The sequence below is a fragment of the Pangasianodon hypophthalmus genome, chromosome 20 (assembly GCF_027358585.1).
Source record: "Pangasianodon hypophthalmus isolate fPanHyp1 chromosome 20, fPanHyp1.pri, whole genome shotgun sequence".
In the NCBI taxonomy this organism is placed as follows: Eukaryota; Metazoa; Chordata; class Actinopteri; order Siluriformes; family Pangasiidae; genus Pangasianodon; species Pangasianodon hypophthalmus.
This window is the reverse complement of record NC_069729.1, coordinates 1,320,023-1,341,313: the sequence shown is the minus strand read 5'-3', so window position 1 is coordinate 1,341,313 and position 21,291 is coordinate 1,320,023. Positions and strand designations below refer to the sequence as shown.

Below are 21,291 nucleotides of genomic sequence, written 5' to 3'. Positions count from 1 at the left end.
TATTGTATTGACCAAAAAGTATTAATCATATAGTTATTATTCTGTAAACAGTGCGATTATACGCTGTTATATTAGCAATATTGTTATGGTATGAAAAGCTACTGACTGTATTGTCATTGCAGGAGCATTAAAAGCGAGATAATGTGTTAAAATATCCTGAAGGTACAGTTACCTGTCTGTGGCTAATTGAATGTTGTTAGTAAAAGCATTGTTGTTATTATGAAATGTGTATCAATCCGACTATTTATGAAAAGCAACAATACTGTGGAAATGCAAAATATATATATATATATACTGATTACATTAAAAGTACTGTATGTCTATTACTTGTTATTGTGAATAGTGTACATTAAAAGAGATACTATATATAAACTTTATCCACCGTACAGTTAACTGACCGTTGTGCCATTACAGTTATGATTGGGATCAATGGAACAGGCTGGGAAGGTGATTTGATAGTGATTCTTTTAAAACAGTCTTTTTCTAAGCCATCATCATTCACAAATTTGCATATTGATCAGAAGATTCTATATCGAATCGTGTTATCAAATCATGTCGTATCATACGGTATTCGTATTCACTGGTATCATCAAATATCCAATCAATTATCCAATCATCCATTCATTATGAGTTGAAATTGTATCACATCGTATTGTAGCAGATTCGCTGGGTATCATCAAATATCGTAACACTGCCAGTCAAGTGTTGTTACTGTAGCAGATTCAGCAGTGTCGTCAAATATCGTATCGTACCGAATCATTTTGTATTGTATCAATTCGTACCATATCATATTAAATCATATCATATCATATCGAATAGTATCATATCAAATTCTATCGTATCGTATCGTATCATATCGTATCGTATCGTATCGTATCGAATCATATCGAATCGTATTGTATTGTATGGAGTTGTATCGTATTGAATCAAATCATATCATATGGAATCGTATCGTATCATATCGTATCGTATCACACAGAAGCCTGACCGACAACCTTACACCCATTTACACCCTTATTAAAGCCACAGTGGACACTGTTCTGGTGTTTAAGTGAATGTTGCGATTAAAAGCACTGCTGTTCTTATGAAGCAGTGTTATTACTGAGCAACTTACTCACGCGCACACTTACACTGACAGCTACACTGCTGTAGCATTGCTGATAAGGCTGTTACAATGTAAAGCACATTGATCATGTTATTGTTGCATACTGTTATAAAGCAGTACTGCTCGCGGTATGATCATAAACAGTTGTACACAGTTAGAGCAGGTATGTGAAGGTTTTGCACACGGTGTCATTACTGACACTTGACCATATGATACGATCATTGTTAGTGCAGTTCGAATAAAAAGCTAACGCTCATGTTGTTGTTGTTGTTGTGTTGTTGTTGTGTTGTGTTGGTGTTGTTATAAGCCCAGATGTGTGCTCGGGAGAGCCGCAGTGCAGCCCGCTGTTCCCGCACAAAAGCGTTTAAACGCCGCTCATACCTGTTCGGTCCCGGCCCGGGTGCAGCGCGCGCTCCGGTGCTCGGCTCGCTGAGCTGTCCAGCGCGCGGCGGTGCTGAAGCGGAAGCGGCTCCCGGCTGGCCAGACTCTCCCTCGAGGCTCGCCTCGTTCCCCATTTACCGACACGGAGTGGGAGACAGACAGACAGACAGAGAGAGAGAGAGAGAGACAGACAGACAGACAGACACGCGCGGCCCGTTCGGTCGACGGCTTTCCACCGACAGACGAATAACGAGAATAAATTAAAAGAGAGAAAGAAAGAGAGAGAGAGAGAGAAAGAGAGAGAGTCAGCGCAGCTCCGCTTCCGCCATCATCATCATCCACATCATCATCATCATCATCATCATCCTCATCACCACCACCACCACCACCACAACCCGACGATCCGGCGACGAGCGAGCAGAACGGCGGAGCACGGGAAGGGCCGAGCGGCGGCGCGCACGCAAACAGGCGGGAGCGCGCCCGTACGCGCCCTAGATCCGCGCTCGCTCCCTCAGCCACGGTGTCGCGAGCGCAGCGCCCCTATAGGATCACCTGAAGCTGACCACGCAGAGACCCGGATGTGCAGAGCCGGCTCTATATACACACACACACACACACACACGCACACACCTATGTACCCACACACAGGAGAGAAAATAGAAACTAGGAAAAAGGGCGTGTCTAAAAATAAAACGAGGTTGTCATTTGTTAATAATAATAATAACTGTTATCCATTTTGATATTATTATTAATACTATTATTATAAGTAATATTATCTATAATAATCTGCAGCATTCGCGTGTTGAGTCAACTGAGTCTGTATATCAGCAGGAATATCAAAGATGTCATTGAGTCCATATATGGTAATAAAAGCGCTCATCGAAGACCATATATGGGAATGTGGGCGTGTCTTTAAATCCATATATGGAAGTTATCACTTGACACTTTAGTACTCTGTAGCTTGTATATTGCATTCTATTTACGTATTGTGTTTTAATCAGATTTGTTTAAGCTCTTGTGTTTTGTGTGTGAGATATCTTGACTCTCTTTGTCGCTGCTGTTTTCACTCACGTTATCTGACATAAAAAAAATTGGACAAAATTGGTATCTGTTTTTTTTTTCGACGGCTTATTAGTTACAGCAGTGTGTCTCCAAAAGGCCTTCATGCTGCGTTATTAATTCAGGTGCTGTAAGGAGTTGTCAGTTAGCCTGTGTGTTATAAACTCGTCCTGTGCTTTCATCACGGCGTCAGTGAGGCGTGCTGAGACTGTGCTCAGGCTTCATGAGGGATTTAAACGCTGCTGTTGCTCCAGAAAGCTCTCTGATGTGTAATATCAACACCATTTACCCACAAGCACCTGCACGGAGAGAAGAGAAAAGAGACACGCAGCACATTCTCAAAGTCATGAAACTTTTCTGAAAGATGGCAACAACCGCAAATAAGTTCCACACACACACACACACACACACACCTGATCAGTGACCATCGATCAACCTGGTCGATAGATGGCTGATGAGCTGATTTTCACAGACTCATATTCAGACCCTGTCAATCATCAGAGAGGTAATGGAGAAGCACAGAAAGACGCCATGCAACAAATCTGTGCTTTCATTTAACCTTAAATCAAATGATCCATATGGGGTCATTAGGCCTAGGTGTTAAAAATGGTGTAGTTTCCTGTGAAGACACCATGAACATGTCCTACCACTTCACAAAATCAAGAATCAACAGTCAGGACAGCGCAGCAGAAGGCCATGATCACAGTGACCACCGAAAAAGAACCAGATTAAGGGTTCATCCGAGTCCACCATGGCGTCTGAGGTTAACAGCACATGTCTGAAGAGAACATGCTCTTCACGCTGCTCACTCGGCCGAGCTACGCCATGAAAACATCTAACCGCTCTCAATAAACACGTCAGACTCACACAACCCCACGTATCATCTGTAGCTACCATATCGGACCAGTTAGAACTGTATCATTACACAATGCCTACATCACACTGTACTGTACTGTATATAACACTGTGTTTCTTTTAGATCTTGCACCTATTTGCATATTTATAACCCTATTCCATAACATTAACTTATTGGGATATTCATTCTATTTATTTTACATTTATACATATATTTTTAAACCTGAAAACATTCAAACCCACACTTATGGTCTGATGAGGATTAATTCTAAGTTCTGGCAGTTTATATGCAGAGAGTAACAGCTCACTGCCTACACACACACACACACACACACACACACACACACAATTGCTGTAGCAGGGTCAAGCCTGCATCTTTTTTTAAGCTTGGAGGAACTCTGAGAGGCTATAAATTTCTCAAGGTGGATTTTCTGTTCATTTCTTAGAAATATTTCAGCAGGATCTTGATTTCCTGGAGGATCAGAGGATTCTCATTAGCCCTTATAAAATAATCTGAAATAAAGAGTAATTAATTTCAGAAATCACAGTCACCATGTCTGTTTGTGGGTTTTTTTGTTGCTGTTGTTGTTGTTTATTTAACAATGTAAGCAACTAATAGGCAAAGACAAACAATCATGATATTAGTAATTTTCCCACATGGAGGGAAAAAGCACAACGATAAGAACCTAAAGAGACGGCTTTTATTGGTCGCTGAACCAAATGACTCGCTGAAAAGTGCTGAAAATTTAGGGGATTGCAACTAATATTCCTAAAAATGCGGTAACGGACATCGTACATTATCTTCGTAATGCCGAAACAGTCCACAGAGATTACGTAGATCAGTAAAGGTCATTACAGCAGTACACACCATTTAGGCATTTCTCACAAACTGGTGCTTGGACCCCACTAGTCGCTGCTTAGGTATGTATACTATATACTTTTAAAGCATATGAATAATTTTTATAAGGCATAACCTTGGACTGGGTACTTTATAAAGGTACTTTGAAACAAAAGAGCCAGTGCATCAAGCATTAATGTACTGCTATTGTTTTATTTCCCCTCCTGCCTCGTTCTGATTGGCCGCCTACTGGAGCCAAAGCTGTAGCTTATGCACAAAGTAAAACAAAACACACAGTGAACAGGGACACGGTTTTATAATGTAACGTTTATTTTATTTAGGAGGACATCTAGAAATGACATTAGAAATCACTCACACACACATATACACACACATACACACACACACACGTACAGATAGACAAACATTACGAAGAAGAAATCTCTCTCTCACACCAACACACACACACACACACCTTTCGTTTGCACAAGAAAAGTAAGATTATGACACAACATGGAGTTTTGGAATTTTGGTCAGAATCCGAAACATTTTTTTCCCCATAACACTGATTATTCCGGGTGAGACCGGCACGACCGTCTCGGATTGGTCCAACAATTAAATAAGAAACAGTGAAGACCATCCGGATTGTCCGTAACGTCCAGGATGACCGTTTGTCTTTTTTTGCGTTTGCTCTGTAGTCAGCGATACACGCGTTCTGCCGAGCGTGCCGAGGTGCGTTCACTAGCACCGGAGCGTTTTGAGCTGCTCAGTGGTGCTGTTTGTTACAAGTCAGGGTGTGTTCACTAGTGCTAGTTTTTATTTTTTTTGTTTTCATAATCTGGAGAGCGTACACTTCACAAATCAGAGTGTGTCCGCAAGCACTAGCCTTTAAGAGTTGAAATGTGTGTGTTCACCACGTCTTGGCTTTTGTAAATGTGGGGCGCGTTCACTAGCAATAGTTTTTGTGCCACAAAGTGCACAGTGATGTCTTATAAGTGTGTTTGCTAAGTCTAGGACTAGTTTTCATAAGTATCAGCGTATTCATGAGCGCTAATTTTTATGAATTCAAGTATGTTCACTAGCACTAGTCTGTATATGTACAAGTGTGTTCACCACCTCCTGGTTTGTCTGGGGGGGGGGTTCACTAGCACTAATCTTCATCAGGATTAGATTTGTGCTAGAGCTCATAGGTCCGAGTATGTTCACTAGCATTTCTGAGTCGGATTTTGTTTACTAGTTCTAATCCATGAAGTCGGAGTGTGTTCACACACACACTAGTCTTTATAAATCACTTCTCTTTATCCACATCGCCATGTTTATCATTACTAGTTATTGTAAATTTCAAGTGTGTTCACTAGTGCCAGTCTTTCTAAATCAGTATATGTTCACTGGCGCTAGTCTTCAGTAATAATCTCACTAGCTCTTGTTTTTTTTCTGAGCAAGTTATCATAAGCCTAAATGTGTTTGAGCTAGGCTGTGTTCAGAGGTCCTAGTTGTATTGATTTGTTCACTAGTTCTTGTCTTTACAAGTTAGAGTGTTTATCAGCACCTTTCTAAGAGAATTCACCAGTGCCGGTGTTCGAGAGTCCGGCCGTGTTCACTGGCGCTTGGCTTTGTACGGCCGAGATCGCCTTCTTCGGTCCGGTTTGCGTTGTTTATGGAGGCGGCCGATGCTCACACCCTGGCGCCTGCGCACGGAAATGTTCTGCTCCACCAAACTCGCCAGCATACCTACACACACACACACGCACACACACACACACACACACAAATTAGAGGCAGCGAGCATGAGAGACAGACAGATTGCAGTTTTCAGTTCCGCCAGCAGGAATCAGACGATTTATTAAGAGTGAATCATGTGGCTTCCTCACACTGCTGGGAAAGACCCCACCTCAACGCTAATGACTGTTATCACTACACGCTAATACACACCAACACGTCTCCATGACGACTTCTTCACTAATGTGAGTCACACAACTTTCAGTGAGAGAGAGAGAGACAGAGAGAGACAGAGAGAGACAGAGAGAGAGAGAGAGCAAGGGACAGCTAGCGAGAATGTGATGCAATTTATTTTCATCTTCCAGCAGAGCAGTGAAAAGAGACAGAGAGAGAGAGAGAGAGAGAGAGAGAGAGAGAGAGAGAGAGAGAGAGAATGAGACATTCATTAGGTGAAATAAAATCAGAGAAAGGTGGAGACAGACAGAGAGAGAGTGGGAGAGGAAATGGAGGAGACGTGAAGATTGAAGACTGTCGCCTACAGGCGTCGACTCGACTCTTTTAAAAACGTGTTTCAGAGAGGAAGATTAAAAACAAACAGCACGACTAAACACAGCAGTGACACACATTCTACACGGTTTATTCACTTTTATAGTTTGTTTTTATATTTATCTTAAACGCTTTGAGCTGATTATGTTTCTAATTGCATGCTGTGTTGATTTTTCCCTAATATCATTATCCGTTATTATTATTATTATTATTATTATTAATAGCAGCAGTAGTATTATTATACTTATTTACCTTTTTTTTTTCACACTTTTGTTTCAACTTCATCCTAAATTTTTTCTCGTTGTCTAAATTATTATTTTTATTATTAATTTTATTAAAATCTCAGCTATGTACCTCCAGTCTGACTCTCACTCTGCACTACTGAATTATATTTTAATTTAACTTCTTATCTTTTATCGAGGATTTCACCAGTCCTGGAAGCCCACTGCCCTGCCCTGAGTTTTTTTCCTTCACACACACACACACACACACACACGATTCAGCACGAGTTAATTAGACTGCATTCAGTTGGATCAGGTGTAATTGGAGCAAAGAGAACTTAAAACTGTGCAGCACCTGAGCTGAGAAACTCTGATCTCGAGCGCTTGGCGTGGTGTTATTTAGTCCTAATTAACCTTTTTTCATTTTCATGTAAGGGTTTTTTTTTGTTTTTATTTTTAATTTCACATTTTTTTTAGTCTTTAATCTGAAAGAGTTGTTGATTTCCAGATTAAATTTAAAATTAAATTCAAACTCAACAAAACATCATCAATTCAGATCAAAGTCCGGAGTCTGTAATTAAAGGATAAGTAGTTTTGTGTGTGTGTGTGTGTGTGTGTGTTGTGTACCTTCTTGTGCCAGCATGGAAATGAAGGTGCAGATGAACTCGTCGTAGTTATGGGTCCTCCTCTGGTCATCAATCTGAACTCAAACACACACACACACACACACACACACACACAATCATTACTACTTCATTACATTCAATTGTGAACAGAATTTAATCTAAAGCAGTACTGTGACTAAAGCACGTTGTTGTAAGTTCACTTGGCGTTGGGTTTTTAAAAGCACGTATCGGAGCTCGTACCTTGTATTTCTTCCGTTTCTCCACCTCCTCTTTCAGATACACCTCGTAGTTCGCGATATCGGCCTCCACAAACTTCAGCAGAGCCAACAACTCCTACAGCAGGGAAGAGAAACAACACCACCACCGAGCAGGATTAACACACAGAGGATAAGAATAAAACAGAATGAAGAGAATTTTAAATACGTCAGATAGCAAATTAATAGCAAACGTAAAGCGACAAAACACGTCAGTGAAGTTGAGAGAAAACGGAGGAACGAATCTTTATCTCAGGCGCAATACGCTCAGGAGGATCATAATATACCGACTGCCAGAAAAACATCACTGTTCTGATGTTCTGGGCGGCGCTACAGATTCTGACACCCTGAACACACGCTAATAATCCAGACTCAATCCTCACTTTAGGAGTGTATTTCTCCCCGAGCGGTTTGGTGAGCGCCTCGGGCTCGGCAAAGTTCAGCGCCTCTGCGTTCGGCTTGTCCTTGCTCATCTCCGTGATCTCCTTTTCCTGTTTCAGCTCCCGAGACGCTCCTCCTTTCCCTCCATCCACCTCTCCACCCGCACCTCCTCCCTCTGTCCTCTCACTCGGCTCCTTACTGTCCACTCCGCCAGCCTTCTTCACCACATCACACGCCGCGTCTGTGCAAAGCAAGGACAAGACTGGTTATGTATATACACACACACACACACACACACATTACTGCAGTAGAGCGTATTTATATTCTAGCTCTGCGTATGGAGGTCCTGCTTTATTATTCTGTACATTACTCTTTTTAGGAAAGTTCTTATGTGTGTGTGTGTGTGTGTTGTACCTGTACTTGGCAGTGTGTAGATGGTTCCATCCTCTCTGAGCTGTAGCTGCGTGGAGCTGATCAGGGCTCCGAGCTCTCGGACGGCGCGGTTGTGTCGAGTGTCCAGTCTCAGCAGGACGTCATCGTCTCCGAACAGCACGCGGCTCAGGTGGCAGGCCACGGGGCTGGAGGGTCGAGTGGCAGCCTGGAGGAGGGCGAGAAGAACCCACTGCTCTAGATATTCTTCTCTAGATCATGCGTCTTATATATTCTAATATAAAAGCACCTAAAGCATCTTATATATTGTACTATAAAAAGCTAAATAATAGTTCTGCTTCTAATAAACTCCGATCAGCGTTTAAGACGTAATAATTCACAATAAGCTATTATTTAAAAATACGCGTAATGTTTGGGAGCAGTCGTACCTGCGAGCGCGCGGGAGATCTCAGCGGTGAGTTGAAGGCGCTGCCGATCTCGGAGGCCGTGTCCGTGCTCTCGTTGCTGGGCGTGGGCGAGGGCTGGCAGGCGGGCGTGATGCTGATGCCCCCAGTTCGGCCCTCCGTGCGCACGTTCAGGGTGGAGGAGCCGGGCGTCGGCGTCGTTGCCATGGTGTCCTTTCTCTCGGCTTTTTTGAGTCTCTCGGCAAGCATGCTCAGAGCCAGCTGGCCCTCCACGCCTGAGACTCCGCCCCCGCCGCTGCTCCGGGCCACGCCCCGTCCACGGACGCCTGACTTTTTGCGGAACCTGTTAAACAAAATACACGGAGATCCATCGTGAAGTGCACACAATCTCTGTGTGATCATCTCTCTCTCTCTCACACACACACACACACACACACACACTTTCTGTACCTTTCCTCCTCTTCATCCTCATAGTCATCATCATCATCAGAGTACGGGGCCTGAGGGGGGCCAGGGGCACGAGCACGAGCCATTCCTGCAGCCAGGTCCTCCTCCTCCTACACACACACACACACACACACATAATAAAGAATCAACCTAATCATAATAACAATCATTTAAAACACCATTTATACAATTACAACGCAAATAAAGAAAGAATAAATAAATAAAATAAAAAAAATAAGGAGCAATAAAGGACAAGCTTAAGAAAAAACAATAACAGAAGAAAGAACGAATAAAAGAAACAAAAAAAATGTAACAGAAAGTAAAATGTGGTGATTATAAATAACAAGAAAACAAAAGTAATTAAATATCTTTGATAAATAGTTTTATATTGTGTAAATAATGTATTTTGTTTCGAGAAGATATTACACAGTATATAAAATTATAAAGAACAATAAACACAATTACAATTATATCATAATTAGTTAAAATTTTAGGTTTGTTCAGGATCTGAAGCTTTATCTGGCGCGGTTTCAGACGGACGCCGGTGTCTCACGGCTCACCAGCATGGGGGACTTTGCGTAGTTGTGGTTGTCCAGGAAGGCGGGCAGGCGCTGGACGATGGGGTTGGGGCCGGTGGTGGCGCCCCCTGGAGGCAGAGTAGGGGGCTTCGCTGTGGCTTTGGGTTTCTCTGAGGAGCTGGACACTGCGGGAACACTCGCAACGTCTGCTGAGTCTACACACACACACACACACACATTGTCCATCCAGATGCTAATGGAATGTTTACGGGACTTCACCTGCTATTCATTAAACACACACACACACCTGTGGGCGGAGCTGGAGCAGGACCTATTGGTGTATCTGACCCTTCCTCCTTTTTTACAGCAGGGGGCGTGTCCTCGGAGGAGGAGTCTTGCTGCTTGCGCTCCTGTGTTGTGTCTGCTTGCGATGCTCTGATCGCCTGGAAAAAGATGATAAACTTTAAAGGCTTCAGGAAACACTAAACTACACTGCACCAGTAGGAACGATGTAATGGAGCGCTGCTACACTAACACAACTGCGTCTACACTAAATAAATATTTGTATTTATTTTTCCTCCACCTGCTGCAGTCCTTCCAGAACGATCTGTCGGTTGCGTTTGAGCACCTCGAGCCTGGACTCGTACTTCACCCTGCGGTCAGGAACCACAGCCATCAGGTTGAAGCGGATGTCGTGGTACGGCTCACTGCGGTGGGAGGGAGGAGACACGGCTCAGGAAACGTCTCGTCTGTGTGTTCAGACTCTCAACTTAAAAGTAATTTAACCACATCCATGGAAACAAGGTGGAGTAAGAGGTATGATATGGAGATGCTGGATATAAAGCGCATTACACAGAGTTAAGGAGCCATTATTTTAATAATCTAGTCTTCATCACACACGTAGTGCACTATATACTGAGACGAATAGTTTTATTGTATAATGTACTACGTAGCTTGGAAATTTAATGGCTCCTTCGCTGTAAGTAGTGCAGTGAGGTGGGGTGTAGGGACAATTTGAGACGCTGGCAGCGGCAGCCATCTTCCTCACACGACTGACATCATGACAGTGTTTGATACAGACGACTGTAACATCACGCTGTTACAATGGAGGTGTGTTTAAGAAGTGAAAAACAAAAGCGAGGGTGTGTCTCACCCTGCAGTCGCCAGGCCGATTCTCTCCATAATGACCCGCCGAGCTTTGTCTGTCCACTCCTCCTCCTCTCCCCAAGGACCTGCAGAGAGAGAGAGAGAGAGAGAGAGAGAGAGAGTGAGAGAGAGAGAGAGAGTGAGTGAGAGAGGTTCACATGCATGATACAAACACACAGATACACAGATACAAGGTATAGATACAGATGCAAGGACACAGAGACACACAAACACATAGACACAGAGACACACAGACACAAACACACAGACACAGAGGCACATATACATATAGACACAGGGACACAGAGGCATATAGACACAGGGACACAGGGACACAGAGACACAGACACAGACACAGAGAGACAGAGACACAGGGACACAGAGACACACAGAGACAGAGACACAGGGACACAGGGACACAGACACAGAGAGACAGAGACACAGACACACAGGGACACTGAGACACAGAGACACTGAGACACAGGGACACAGACACAGAGAGACTGAGACACAGGGACACAGACACAGACACACAGACACACGGACACACGGACACACGGACACACGGACACAGAGACACAGAGACACATGGACACAGAGACACACGGACACAGAGACACACGGACACAGACACAGAGACACACAGACACAAACACACAGACACAGAGGCACATATACATATAGACACAGAGACACACAGACACAAACACACAGACACAGAGGCATATATACATATAGACACAGGGACACAGAGGCATATAGACACAGGGACACAGGGACACAGAGACACAGGGACACAGACACAGAGAGACAGAGACACAGGGACACAGAGACACACAGAGACAGAGACACAGGGACACAGGGACACAGACACAGAGAGACAGAGACACAGACACACAGGGACACTGAGACACAGAGACACTGAGACACAGGGACACAGACACAGAGAGACTGAGACACAAGGACACAGACACAGAGACACAGACACACAGACACACGGACACACGGACACAGAGACACATGGACACAGAGACACACGGACACAGAGACACACGGACACATAGACACAGAGACACACAGACACAAACACACAGACACAGAGGCACATATACATATAGACACAGGGATACAGAGGCATATAGACACAGGGACACAGGGACACAGAGACACAGACACAGACACAGAGAGACTGAGACACAGGGACACAGACACAGAGACACAGACACACAGACACACGGACACACGGACACAGAGACACATGGACACAGAGACACACGGACACAGAGACACACGGACACATAGACACAGAGACACACAGACACAAACACACAGACACAGAGGCACATATACATATAGACACAGGGATACAGAGGCATATAGACACAGAGACACACGGACACAGAGACACATGGACACAGAGACACACGGACACAGAGACACACAGACACAAACACACAGACACAGAGGCACATATACATATAGACACAGGGATACAGAGGCATATAGACACAGGGACACAGAGACACAGGGACACAGAGACACAGGGACACAGACACAGAGAGACAGAGACACAGACACACAGGGACACAGACACACACAGAGACAGAGACACAGGGACACAGAGAGAGACAGAGACACAGGGACACAGGGACACAGAGACACAGGGACACAGAGACACAGACACACAGGGACACTGAGACACAGAGACACTGAGACACAGGGACACAGACACAGAGAGACAGAGACACAGACACACAGACACACACGGACACAGAGACACATGGACACAGGGACACACAGACACAGGGACACAGGGACACACAGACACAGAGAAACTGAGACACAGGGACACACAGACACAGGGACACAGGGACACACAGACACAGAGAAACTGAGACACAGGGACACACAGACACACAGGGACACACAAACACACAGACACAGGGACACACAGACACAGGGACACACAGACACAGGGACACAGGGACACAGGGACAGAGTGTGACAGTGTGTAAGAGCTGACCGTGGTCGATGGGGTAGGTTTTGAGGCCGTCCAGCTCGAACAGTCGCTCTTTAATGGGGACGTAGCTGACGAAGTGGAAGGCCTCCATCGTCCTCACAGCGCTGATGCCGTTCTGTTTCTCCGGCAGGTGCCGTGGCTCGGGCCTCCAGAGAACACAGCGAGCAGAGAGACGTGTTTTACACTGTCAGTAATAACGTCCTGTTTAACTACACTACTGACACCTGCGAAGATCATACAGCCCGGAAAGTTTTCAAATGAAGGAACTTTTACAGCTAAATGTTCTCTGCTCTACTGCACTGTACTGCACTGTACTCTAATCTACACCACTCTACTGCACTGTACTGCACTGTACTCTAATCTACACCACTGTACTGTACTGTACTCTACTCTAATCTACACCACTGTACTGTACTGTACTCTAATCTACACCACTGTACTGTACTGTACTCTAATCTACACCACTGTACTGTACTCTACTGTACTGCAGTATACTCTACTCTAATCTACACCACTCTACTGCACTGTACTGCAGTATACTCTACTCTAATCTACACCACTGTACTGTACTCTACTGTACTGCAGTATACTCTACTCTAATCTACACCACTGTACTGTACTCTACTGTACTGCAGTATACTCTACTCTAATCTACACCACTCTACTGCACTGTACTCTACTGCAGTATACTCTACTCTAATCTACACCACTGTACTGTACTCTACTGCAGTATACTCTACTCTAATCTACACCACTGTACTGTACTCTACTGCAGTATACTCTACTCTAATCTACACCACTGTACTGTACTCTACTGCAGTATACTCTACTCTAATCTACACCACTGTACTGTACTCTACTGTACTGCAGTATACTCTACTCTAATCTACACCACTGTACTGTACTCTACTGCAGTATACTCTACTCTAATCTACACCACTGTACTGTACTCTACTGCAGTATACTCTACTCTAATCTACACCACTGTACTGTACTCTACTGTACTGCAGTATACTCTACTCTAATCTACACCACTGTACTGTACTCTACTGCAGTATACTCTACTCTAATCTACACCACTGTACTGTACTCTACTCTACTGCAGTATACTCTACTCTAATCTACACCACTGTACTGTACTCTACTGCAGTATACTCTACTCTAATCTACACCACTGTACTGTACTCTACTGTACTGCAGTATACTCTACTCTAATCTACACCACTGTACTGTACTCTACTGCAGTATACTCTACTCTAATCTACACCACTGTACTGTACTCTACTCTACTGCAGTATACTCTACTCTAATCTACACCACTCTACTGCACTGTACTGCAGTATACTCTACTCTAATCTACACCACTGTACTGTACTCTGCTGTACTGCAGTATACTCTACTCTAATCTACACCACTGTACTGTACTCTACTGCAGTATACTCTACTCTAATCTACACCACTGTACTGTACTCTACTCTACTGCAGTATACTCTACTCTAATCTACACCACTGTACTGTACTCTACTGCAGTATACTCTACTCTAATCTACACCACTGTACTGTACTCTACTGTACTGCAGTATACTCTACTCTAATCTACACCACTGTACTCTCCTTGTTTGTTTCACACAGTAAGTCATGTCGTAATTGTACTCTGCAGATGCTGTACCTGGCGTGACTGTTGTGCGCCTTTGCTAACTCTGGAGCGTTCCCGATGGCATAGCCTTTACTCTGCATACAAACACACACACACACACACACACACACACAAAAAGAAGTGACAGTGAAGCTTGTGCGGTACAATTCCCAAATTCATAAATAAGTGAAAGGACAGCAGCATATACATGAGTGTGTGTTACATGTGTGAACGTGTGTGTGTGTGTGTGTGTGTGTGTGTGTGTGTGTGTGTGTGTATACCTCTGGACTGAACCCCTTGGTGAAGGCCTTCATGCGGCTCAGCGTGCTGCCCAGCTCCACCCCGCTGCAGTTCAGGAGCACGCTCAGTAAGGCGTGAGTCGCACACGAGTTTGGAATCAGCTACACACACACACACACACACACACACACAGAGACGAACACACACACACAGACACACACAGAGACAAACACACACACAGACACAAAATTCCTAGCATTAATGCAGGTTACAGTTGCAAGAATTGCACAAATGAGATGAAAATGTTTAACCCTAAAAATATCTTGTGAGAATAAATGACCCGCTTATTAAAACCCGAGTAGGGTAAAGCATGCGAGACTGACCTGGTGAGCAAAGAACATGTCGTTAACGATGTCGTCGTCGATAACCGAGGTCTCGTCCACCAGCGTGGACACTTTCCTCCTGGAGCGACGCTCCTCGATCCATTTAAACAGGAAGATGAAGCCGTACACGGGACTGAACACAAGACACACAACAGACGTACAGCGTGAACGTTTCATCTATAACACGCAGGTGTTAGTGTGTGTGTAATGTGTGTGTAATGTGTGTGTAATACCTCTGGCATTTACTCTGCAGGTCGTAGATCTCCTCCACCTGAACACCCTTTACACCTGAGCAACACACAAAGAACAGGTTCGTTACATTCTGTCTCACTTCTACGTCAGTTTAGATAAAATCCTCTGCTGAAGAAACGAGTGTAAATGTGAGCTGTAAAGAAACGTTCCTCACCGAAATCCTCCACCAGCAGTGTGAAGAGACCTGAAAAAAACAAAGCGCAGAGAAACAACATCACTGGACGTCTAACGTTGCTTCTTACATGAACATCCTTAAACAGCGAGCTGCCAGGAGTCTTAATACGATTTATAATTAGTTTATTATATAAAATGATTTATAAACACACTGCTATGGGACACACAGTGCGCTACACGGGGTCTAAAATAACAGCTCTCATAGTAATAATAATAATAGTAATAATAATAATAATAATAATCATTATAGCACAGTCCACATATTAAAGTTCAGGTCAAAGTAGAGCTGTTAGATACGACTATATAATATTAATATCCAGATAAAATACACCATGAATATTGTGAAACTTTTTTTATTAGTTTTATTCTATTTATTTTTTTTGTTGTTGTTGTTTTGAAAACAATAATAATTCACTGGAAGCTGATGATGTGTTAAATTTTGTGCTTATTCTTCAAAAAAATAAAATTCTACAGATTTGAACAGTTTCTTTTCCTTCTTCAGTGTTATTTTTAATAATCAAACATTTTGTTTTTTTTAACATAATAAAAATCAGAACATCATGATATTTTGTCATATCTCCCAGACCTAGCTTAAAATAATAATAATATTAAGAAGAAGAAGAGAAGCAATAATTATAACATATGAATATAAATTATTAAGAAACAACAGGAGCAGGCTGAAGTCCAAAAGAACAGACATAAAGTGCACTAGACAGGGTTAAAGCCCTTGTTTTATACCCTTTATAGTATAAAACAAAAGACTTTTGAGTGTCACAGCTAACTCTTGAGTTAAAGAAGTGTCTTAATCGGATATTTTAGTCATTTAGTTGTGTTTATTTATCAGGGTTACTGTTGTGTTTGGGTTTTTATGGGTCATCATTATCATCATGAGATCATTTATAACGTCATGTGTAGAAGATTTATCACAGTATTTATCCTGTGATCATTACAGTCATCATGAACACTTGTTTGTTTGTTTGTTTGTTTTAGGGAAAGATTTAGAGAGTTTAATAACTGTGTTTAATCATTGACACTGTGTGTAGTGTAACAGAATTAAACACTGACTGTGTGATTATCAGCGTTAGCTACTGTTAGCTTAGCTAATGCACTCACCGGGGTCGCTCTCCAGCTCCAGCCAGCCTTTATTCATGTTTATTATCTTTAATAAAGTCCAGTTAATTCAGATAAAAATCCATGTTGATGTCTTTACAATCTGAGAGCTCGGAATCGTTCACTATTTCTGCCGATCACTGTAGCTTTCTAGTAAACACAATAGATCAACAACAAAAAAAAAAAATCCGTCAGTTATTGATTGCGTCATCATTCCGCGACTAAGCCGCGCTTGCAATTCCAATAATAGCCGCTAGATGTCGCAAGGACACAGAGAGAAACGAGAGAAAAAATTCCCGTCTGTTAATGTTATTTTCTTCCGTTTTGCATTCTTTAGTGTTGTGATTTCTGCATTGTTGTGATTCTTAATAGTCAATCCAATCATTTAATACCTAAAATATGAAATAAGAGATAAGATAGAGATGAGATAAGAGCTGTGAACGGAATTCATCTCCTGTTTTTTTATTATTTTATTTTAATTTTTCAGTGTAATTAATAGTTGTAATTGTATTCACATTTTACACACTTTTAATATTGTTTTAAATATTTGTGTGTTGTTGTTATTATTATTCTCATCTTGGTTCTGTCACTGTTATTATTTATTTAAACATCATCTAGCTATTTTATTATTTTAAATTTTAATTTTGTGTTTCTAAAGCACCTTGAGCTGCATTTTAAATGTATGAAATGTGTCATATAAATAAAGTTGTATTATTATTATTATTATTATTATTATTATTATTATTATTATTATTATATCTAAAATATTTAGACAGGAACCGTATGAAGAGCGGAACCTTTAACTGCTAGCTCGTGTTGCAGTCCGGAATGTTTCTGTGGCACTTGTGGAAAACTGTATAATATAGGGAAAAATAAAAGAATCCGGTGTGAATAAAAATAGTTTTTTTGATGAAGCTCCGACGCCAAAGCGTCCAGTTTCAACAAGGGAGGTGCAGAAGGTAAGAATGCAGATTAAAAAAAACATAACAAAATGTAAAGTGATGAAATATCGTGCTACAATCTGATTAAAAAAAAAAACGATTAGCTTCATTCTTCGGAGCCGCTAGCGAAAGATGCTAATGCTCAGTGCTAGCGATTCGGTTTAATTCGGTTTAGTGGGAGTTTTTAAAATGGCTGTGTTTAAATGCAGTCTGGCAGAAACTGAGTCTAATTAACACGAACAGGTTTATAAATCAGTATTTTAACGGCGCCTCTGCCTGACTCTGTGCACACAATAGAAGTTAGCATATTAGGCTAGCTCGTCTCAGCCCGTGTTTTAGGCCAAAGCGCCGCGCTGCGGCTGTGTCCCAAATCCCGCCCTCTTCACTACCTCAAGCCCCTTGCGCGCGCGCCGGAAACCCACCCGCTGCGCACTACTAGGTAGTGCACTAGGCGAGCAGTGGGAGGGGTTTGGGACCGAGCCAGGGTTCTTTGGCTCCTGATGTAATGAGTGTGTTATAGTGTTAGTGATGCGCTATAGTGATGGAATTACTGCAGCACTGCAATGTAGCGCTTATAACGCGTCATTAGAGCACGTGCTGAGGGTTTATAGCGTGTCAGAGGTCATGTTAGTGTTAATGTTAGTGTTAGTGTTAGTGTAGCTGCACACTGAGGTATGGTTAATTAAATCCTCTCATTTCCTTCTGGGTTAAAAAAAAATGTTTATACTGTTTTTAATTAAAAAAAAAACTTATTTACAGATGAAAGTGTTTATTCGAATAAATAGATAAATTATTACTGCTAAAGATAGAACACCTCAGAAAATGTAGAATAAGAAACTTTTATTTATTTACATATTTATCTGTTGAATATTTAGTGTAAATGTACTTGCTTATTTATTTTTTCCAAATGTGCTTCTTTCTTTCTTTGTTGCACTTTATTGCACTTATTAGCTGCTTGCGGATTTATTTATTTACGTATTTGCTTATTTATTTGCTTATGTATTTGTTTGTTTGTTTGTGTATTTGTTTGTTGCACTTTTATTCTTGACGAGTTCATTTATTACCATTTATTATCAGGTTGCAGAGTTACTTATTGATTTATCTATTTATGTGTTTATTTATTTATATATTTATTTGTTTGTTTGCTTATTTATTTATTTGCTTGTTTATTTATTTGTTTGTTTGTTAGTTTGTTGCACTTTTATTCTTGACAACTCCATTTACTATCTGGTTGCAGATTTATTTATTTATTTATTTATTTATTTGTGTCATTGTATATTCTTTGTTTCTTATTCTTTGTTTATTTTTTTTTAAATCTCAGATATGTGTAAATAAACATTTTAATTATTGTTAATAGTTAATCAGAGTTGAGACGGATGCCGTATTATTTATTATTATTACTGTTTTATTATATTTTAATTATAATAATATTTATAACGGATATAAAATAAAAAGTAAAGGTTTGTTTATGTAATAAAGTGTGTATGTGGGGATCAGAGAGCGACGATAAACTCACTGATTTGTGGCGAAAATACGGAGTTTATCCACTTTAACTTTAATTATTCCCCACACACACACACGCACACACACACACACACACACACACACACACACACACACACACACACACACTGAGAGGTTGATTTGTTTACCAGCTGCGTGATGTTCGTACACAGACGGTCGTTCATTTATGTTTTATGACGCCTTCGGTCTGGGATGAATAATTAATGCGTGATGTGCGTCTGGAATGGAGCTGCTGGACGTCTGTAACGTCTCCTGACTGTAAAGTGTGTGTGTGTGTGTGTGTGTGTGTGTGTGTGTGAGAGGTTCAGTCACGGTGTGTACAGTGCATCATGGTGTTAAACACTAAAGGACTGAAGAGGAATGTTTTTGTTTCTGTTAGACGGCAGTGTGTTTGATGATGATGATGATGATGATGTACGTGTTGAATATCAGTGTGTGTCCTCTGACTGATCACACACACACACACACACACACACACGCGCTGTAGTGAGACCTGCATGAACACAGTGTTGTTGTGTTTATCCGTCCTGCTCGTGCTCATTTCCTGTTTCTTCTCCGCGAGCCGTAAGAGCAGTTTTTTGTTTGTTTGTTTGTTTTTTTTCCTCTTTAAAGGAGCCGTTAGTAATTTCCCTGTGAGCTGAATCCCACTCACTCGCTCCCGCTGGAGGAACTAACATCCACTTCCAATCATTGGAAAGTCATTTTGCACAACCGACAGCCGACCAATCAGAGCACAGAAGCACCTGAACTCGTTTGTCAATCGTTTTCAAGAAGCTCCGCCTCCTGCTCAGGTGTGTTTTTGGGGGCGTGGCTTTGCAGGGAACGCTTACGGCAGACGATGTTGTAAAACCTTTAATATATTTATCAGGACTGATCAGACTGGTGAGTGCTAGTAGATGGATAATGGGTGAGTTTAATCAGATTAATAAGTTTTTATGAGAATTGTGTCATGTGGTGTTTTTTGCCGACACTGAAGGCGAATCAGTCCTCAGAGGAGGCGGAGCTACGTCACGCGAACGGAAGCGATTTCACCGTACAAAGACTCCAAAAAGTTTCTCAGTCGTTATTAAAAAAAAAAAAACTTCAGTGACCTGCACACTGTACGACAGAAACAGCAAGCGAGCGATCGCTGATTACTTTTGTTACGCGCTACATAATAAATACTTTTATTTAATTTCAAAATAGTTTCAAATCATATTTACATATTATTATTATTATTATTATAAAATATCATTACTGCAGAGAAATAAAAATATATTGTGGTGTAATTTGAAGGCCACATCAGCCACAGCTGCAGCTCGAACACAATCTTGAGAGTTTTGCTCCTGAAGTATTCGGCCATCTTGAAACGTTTTGTTGCATATTTCTGTTTTTGCGTTTCCGGTGAACGCTCGCGTCGCCTCACGCCTCCGGGTCGGAACACAGTCTCACGTTACGGACGTGTTTAAACTCGCCGGCACTTTTATTGACCGCGTTGCATCACTGGGATCAAAGTGATTTGCATAGTGCTGGTCTCGTTTGCATGATTTCATGCCAGTGTTTGCTGATGTCATGCTGAAATCCTTTTTTTGTTTGTTTGTTTTTTTTTAGTGCACTTAAAGGACACAGCCGAGAGAGAGAGAGAGAGAGAGAGAGAGAGAGGGGGTCGTGACTGCGATGAAATGAGTGTGTGTGTAAGACAGTGTGTAGAGGCTGTGCTCATGTTGTTTAACTGTGTGTGTGCGTGTCTGTGTGTGTGTGTAAGAGAGAGTGTGTAGGTGTGCAGAGGCTGTGCTCATGTTGTTTAACTGTGCGTGTGTGTGCGTGTGTGTGTGTGTGTGTGTGTGTGTGTGTGTGTACGCGCACTCTTTCAGCCTACTGGCCTATATTTCCTCAGGAACATGCCGCTGAAGTAAAAGCGCATAACGACAACGTTTCTCTCTCTTCTTTCTTTCCTTGTGTTTTTCTTTCACTCCATCGTTTTTCTCTCTCTCGCCCATCTGAACTTTCTCTGACTTGAATAATAAAAAGTGAAGTAAAGTCGTGATCACGTCATTCCTGAGCCTTTTTGTGAATATGCCTGAAACTGCACATGCAGACGTGTGTGACGTAGTGTGACGTAGTGTGACGTAGTGTGACGTA

The 21,291-nt window shown here is 42.1% G+C and overlaps 3 protein-coding genes across 4 annotated transcripts in view; 1 reads left to right on the top strand and 2 right to left on the bottom strand.

Annotated features, from left to right (window-relative positions):
* The window catches only part of bsnb (bassoon (presynaptic cytomatrix protein) b), a 69,439-nt gene extending 67,506 nt beyond the window's left edge, over positions 1-1,933 (bottom strand). For both annotated transcript variants that reach the window (XM_026935386.3, XM_026935387.3), the window contains exon 1: positions 1,487-1,933. In XM_026935386.3, the coding sequence (XP_026791187.2) occupies positions 1,487-1,620 (134 nt within the window). In that variant the 5' untranslated portion in view covers positions 1,621-1,933. The remainder of the gene's footprint in view (positions 1-1,486) is intronic.
* A 2,597-nt stretch (positions 1,934-4,530) lies between these two features.
* Positions 4,531-16,926, bottom strand: bap1 (BRCA1 associated protein-1 (ubiquitin carboxy-terminal hydrolase)). The gene is made up of 18 exons (XM_026935715.3): positions 16,709-16,926; positions 15,576-15,605; positions 15,403-15,457; positions 15,170-15,302; positions 14,828-14,947; positions 14,580-14,641; positions 12,914-13,056; positions 10,898-10,976; positions 10,328-10,451; positions 10,052-10,187; positions 9,787-9,959; positions 9,230-9,336; positions 8,804-9,122; positions 8,400-8,583; positions 7,988-8,226; positions 7,591-7,683; positions 7,352-7,424; positions 4,531-5,969 (listed from the first exon to the last, which is right to left on the bottom strand). The coding sequence occupies exons 1-18, from the start codon at positions 16,743-16,745 to the stop codon at positions 5,836-5,838; spliced, it is 2,241 nt and encodes a 746-aa protein (XP_026791516.3). The 5' UTR covers positions 16,746-16,926; the 3' UTR covers positions 4,531-5,835.
* Positions 16,927-17,512: 586 nt separating this feature from the next.
* rad54l2 (RAD54 like 2) overlaps positions 17,513-21,291 on the top strand; it is a 17,332-nt gene continuing 13,553 nt past the window's right edge. The window contains exon 1 of the mRNA XM_053227138.1: positions 17,513-17,664. The gene's annotated coding sequence lies outside the window, so the exon portion shown is untranslated. The remainder of the gene's footprint in view (positions 17,665-21,291) is intronic.

Excerpts from the sequence above, each read along its gene's own strand:
- bap1 (XM_026935715.3), bottom strand. The coding sequence starts at position 16,745 with ATGAATAAAGGCTGGCTGGAGCTGGAGAGCGACCCCG. Across the intron at positions 14,948-15,169 it reads ACATGTTCTTTGCTCACCAG|CTGATTCCAAACTCGTGTGC; the intron begins GTCAGTCTCGCA and ends GTGTGTGTGTAG. Across the intron at positions 8,584-8,803 it reads GATCTCCCGCGCGCTCGCAG|GCTGCCACTCGACCCTCCAG; the intron begins GTACGACTGCTC and ends GCCCTCCTCCAG.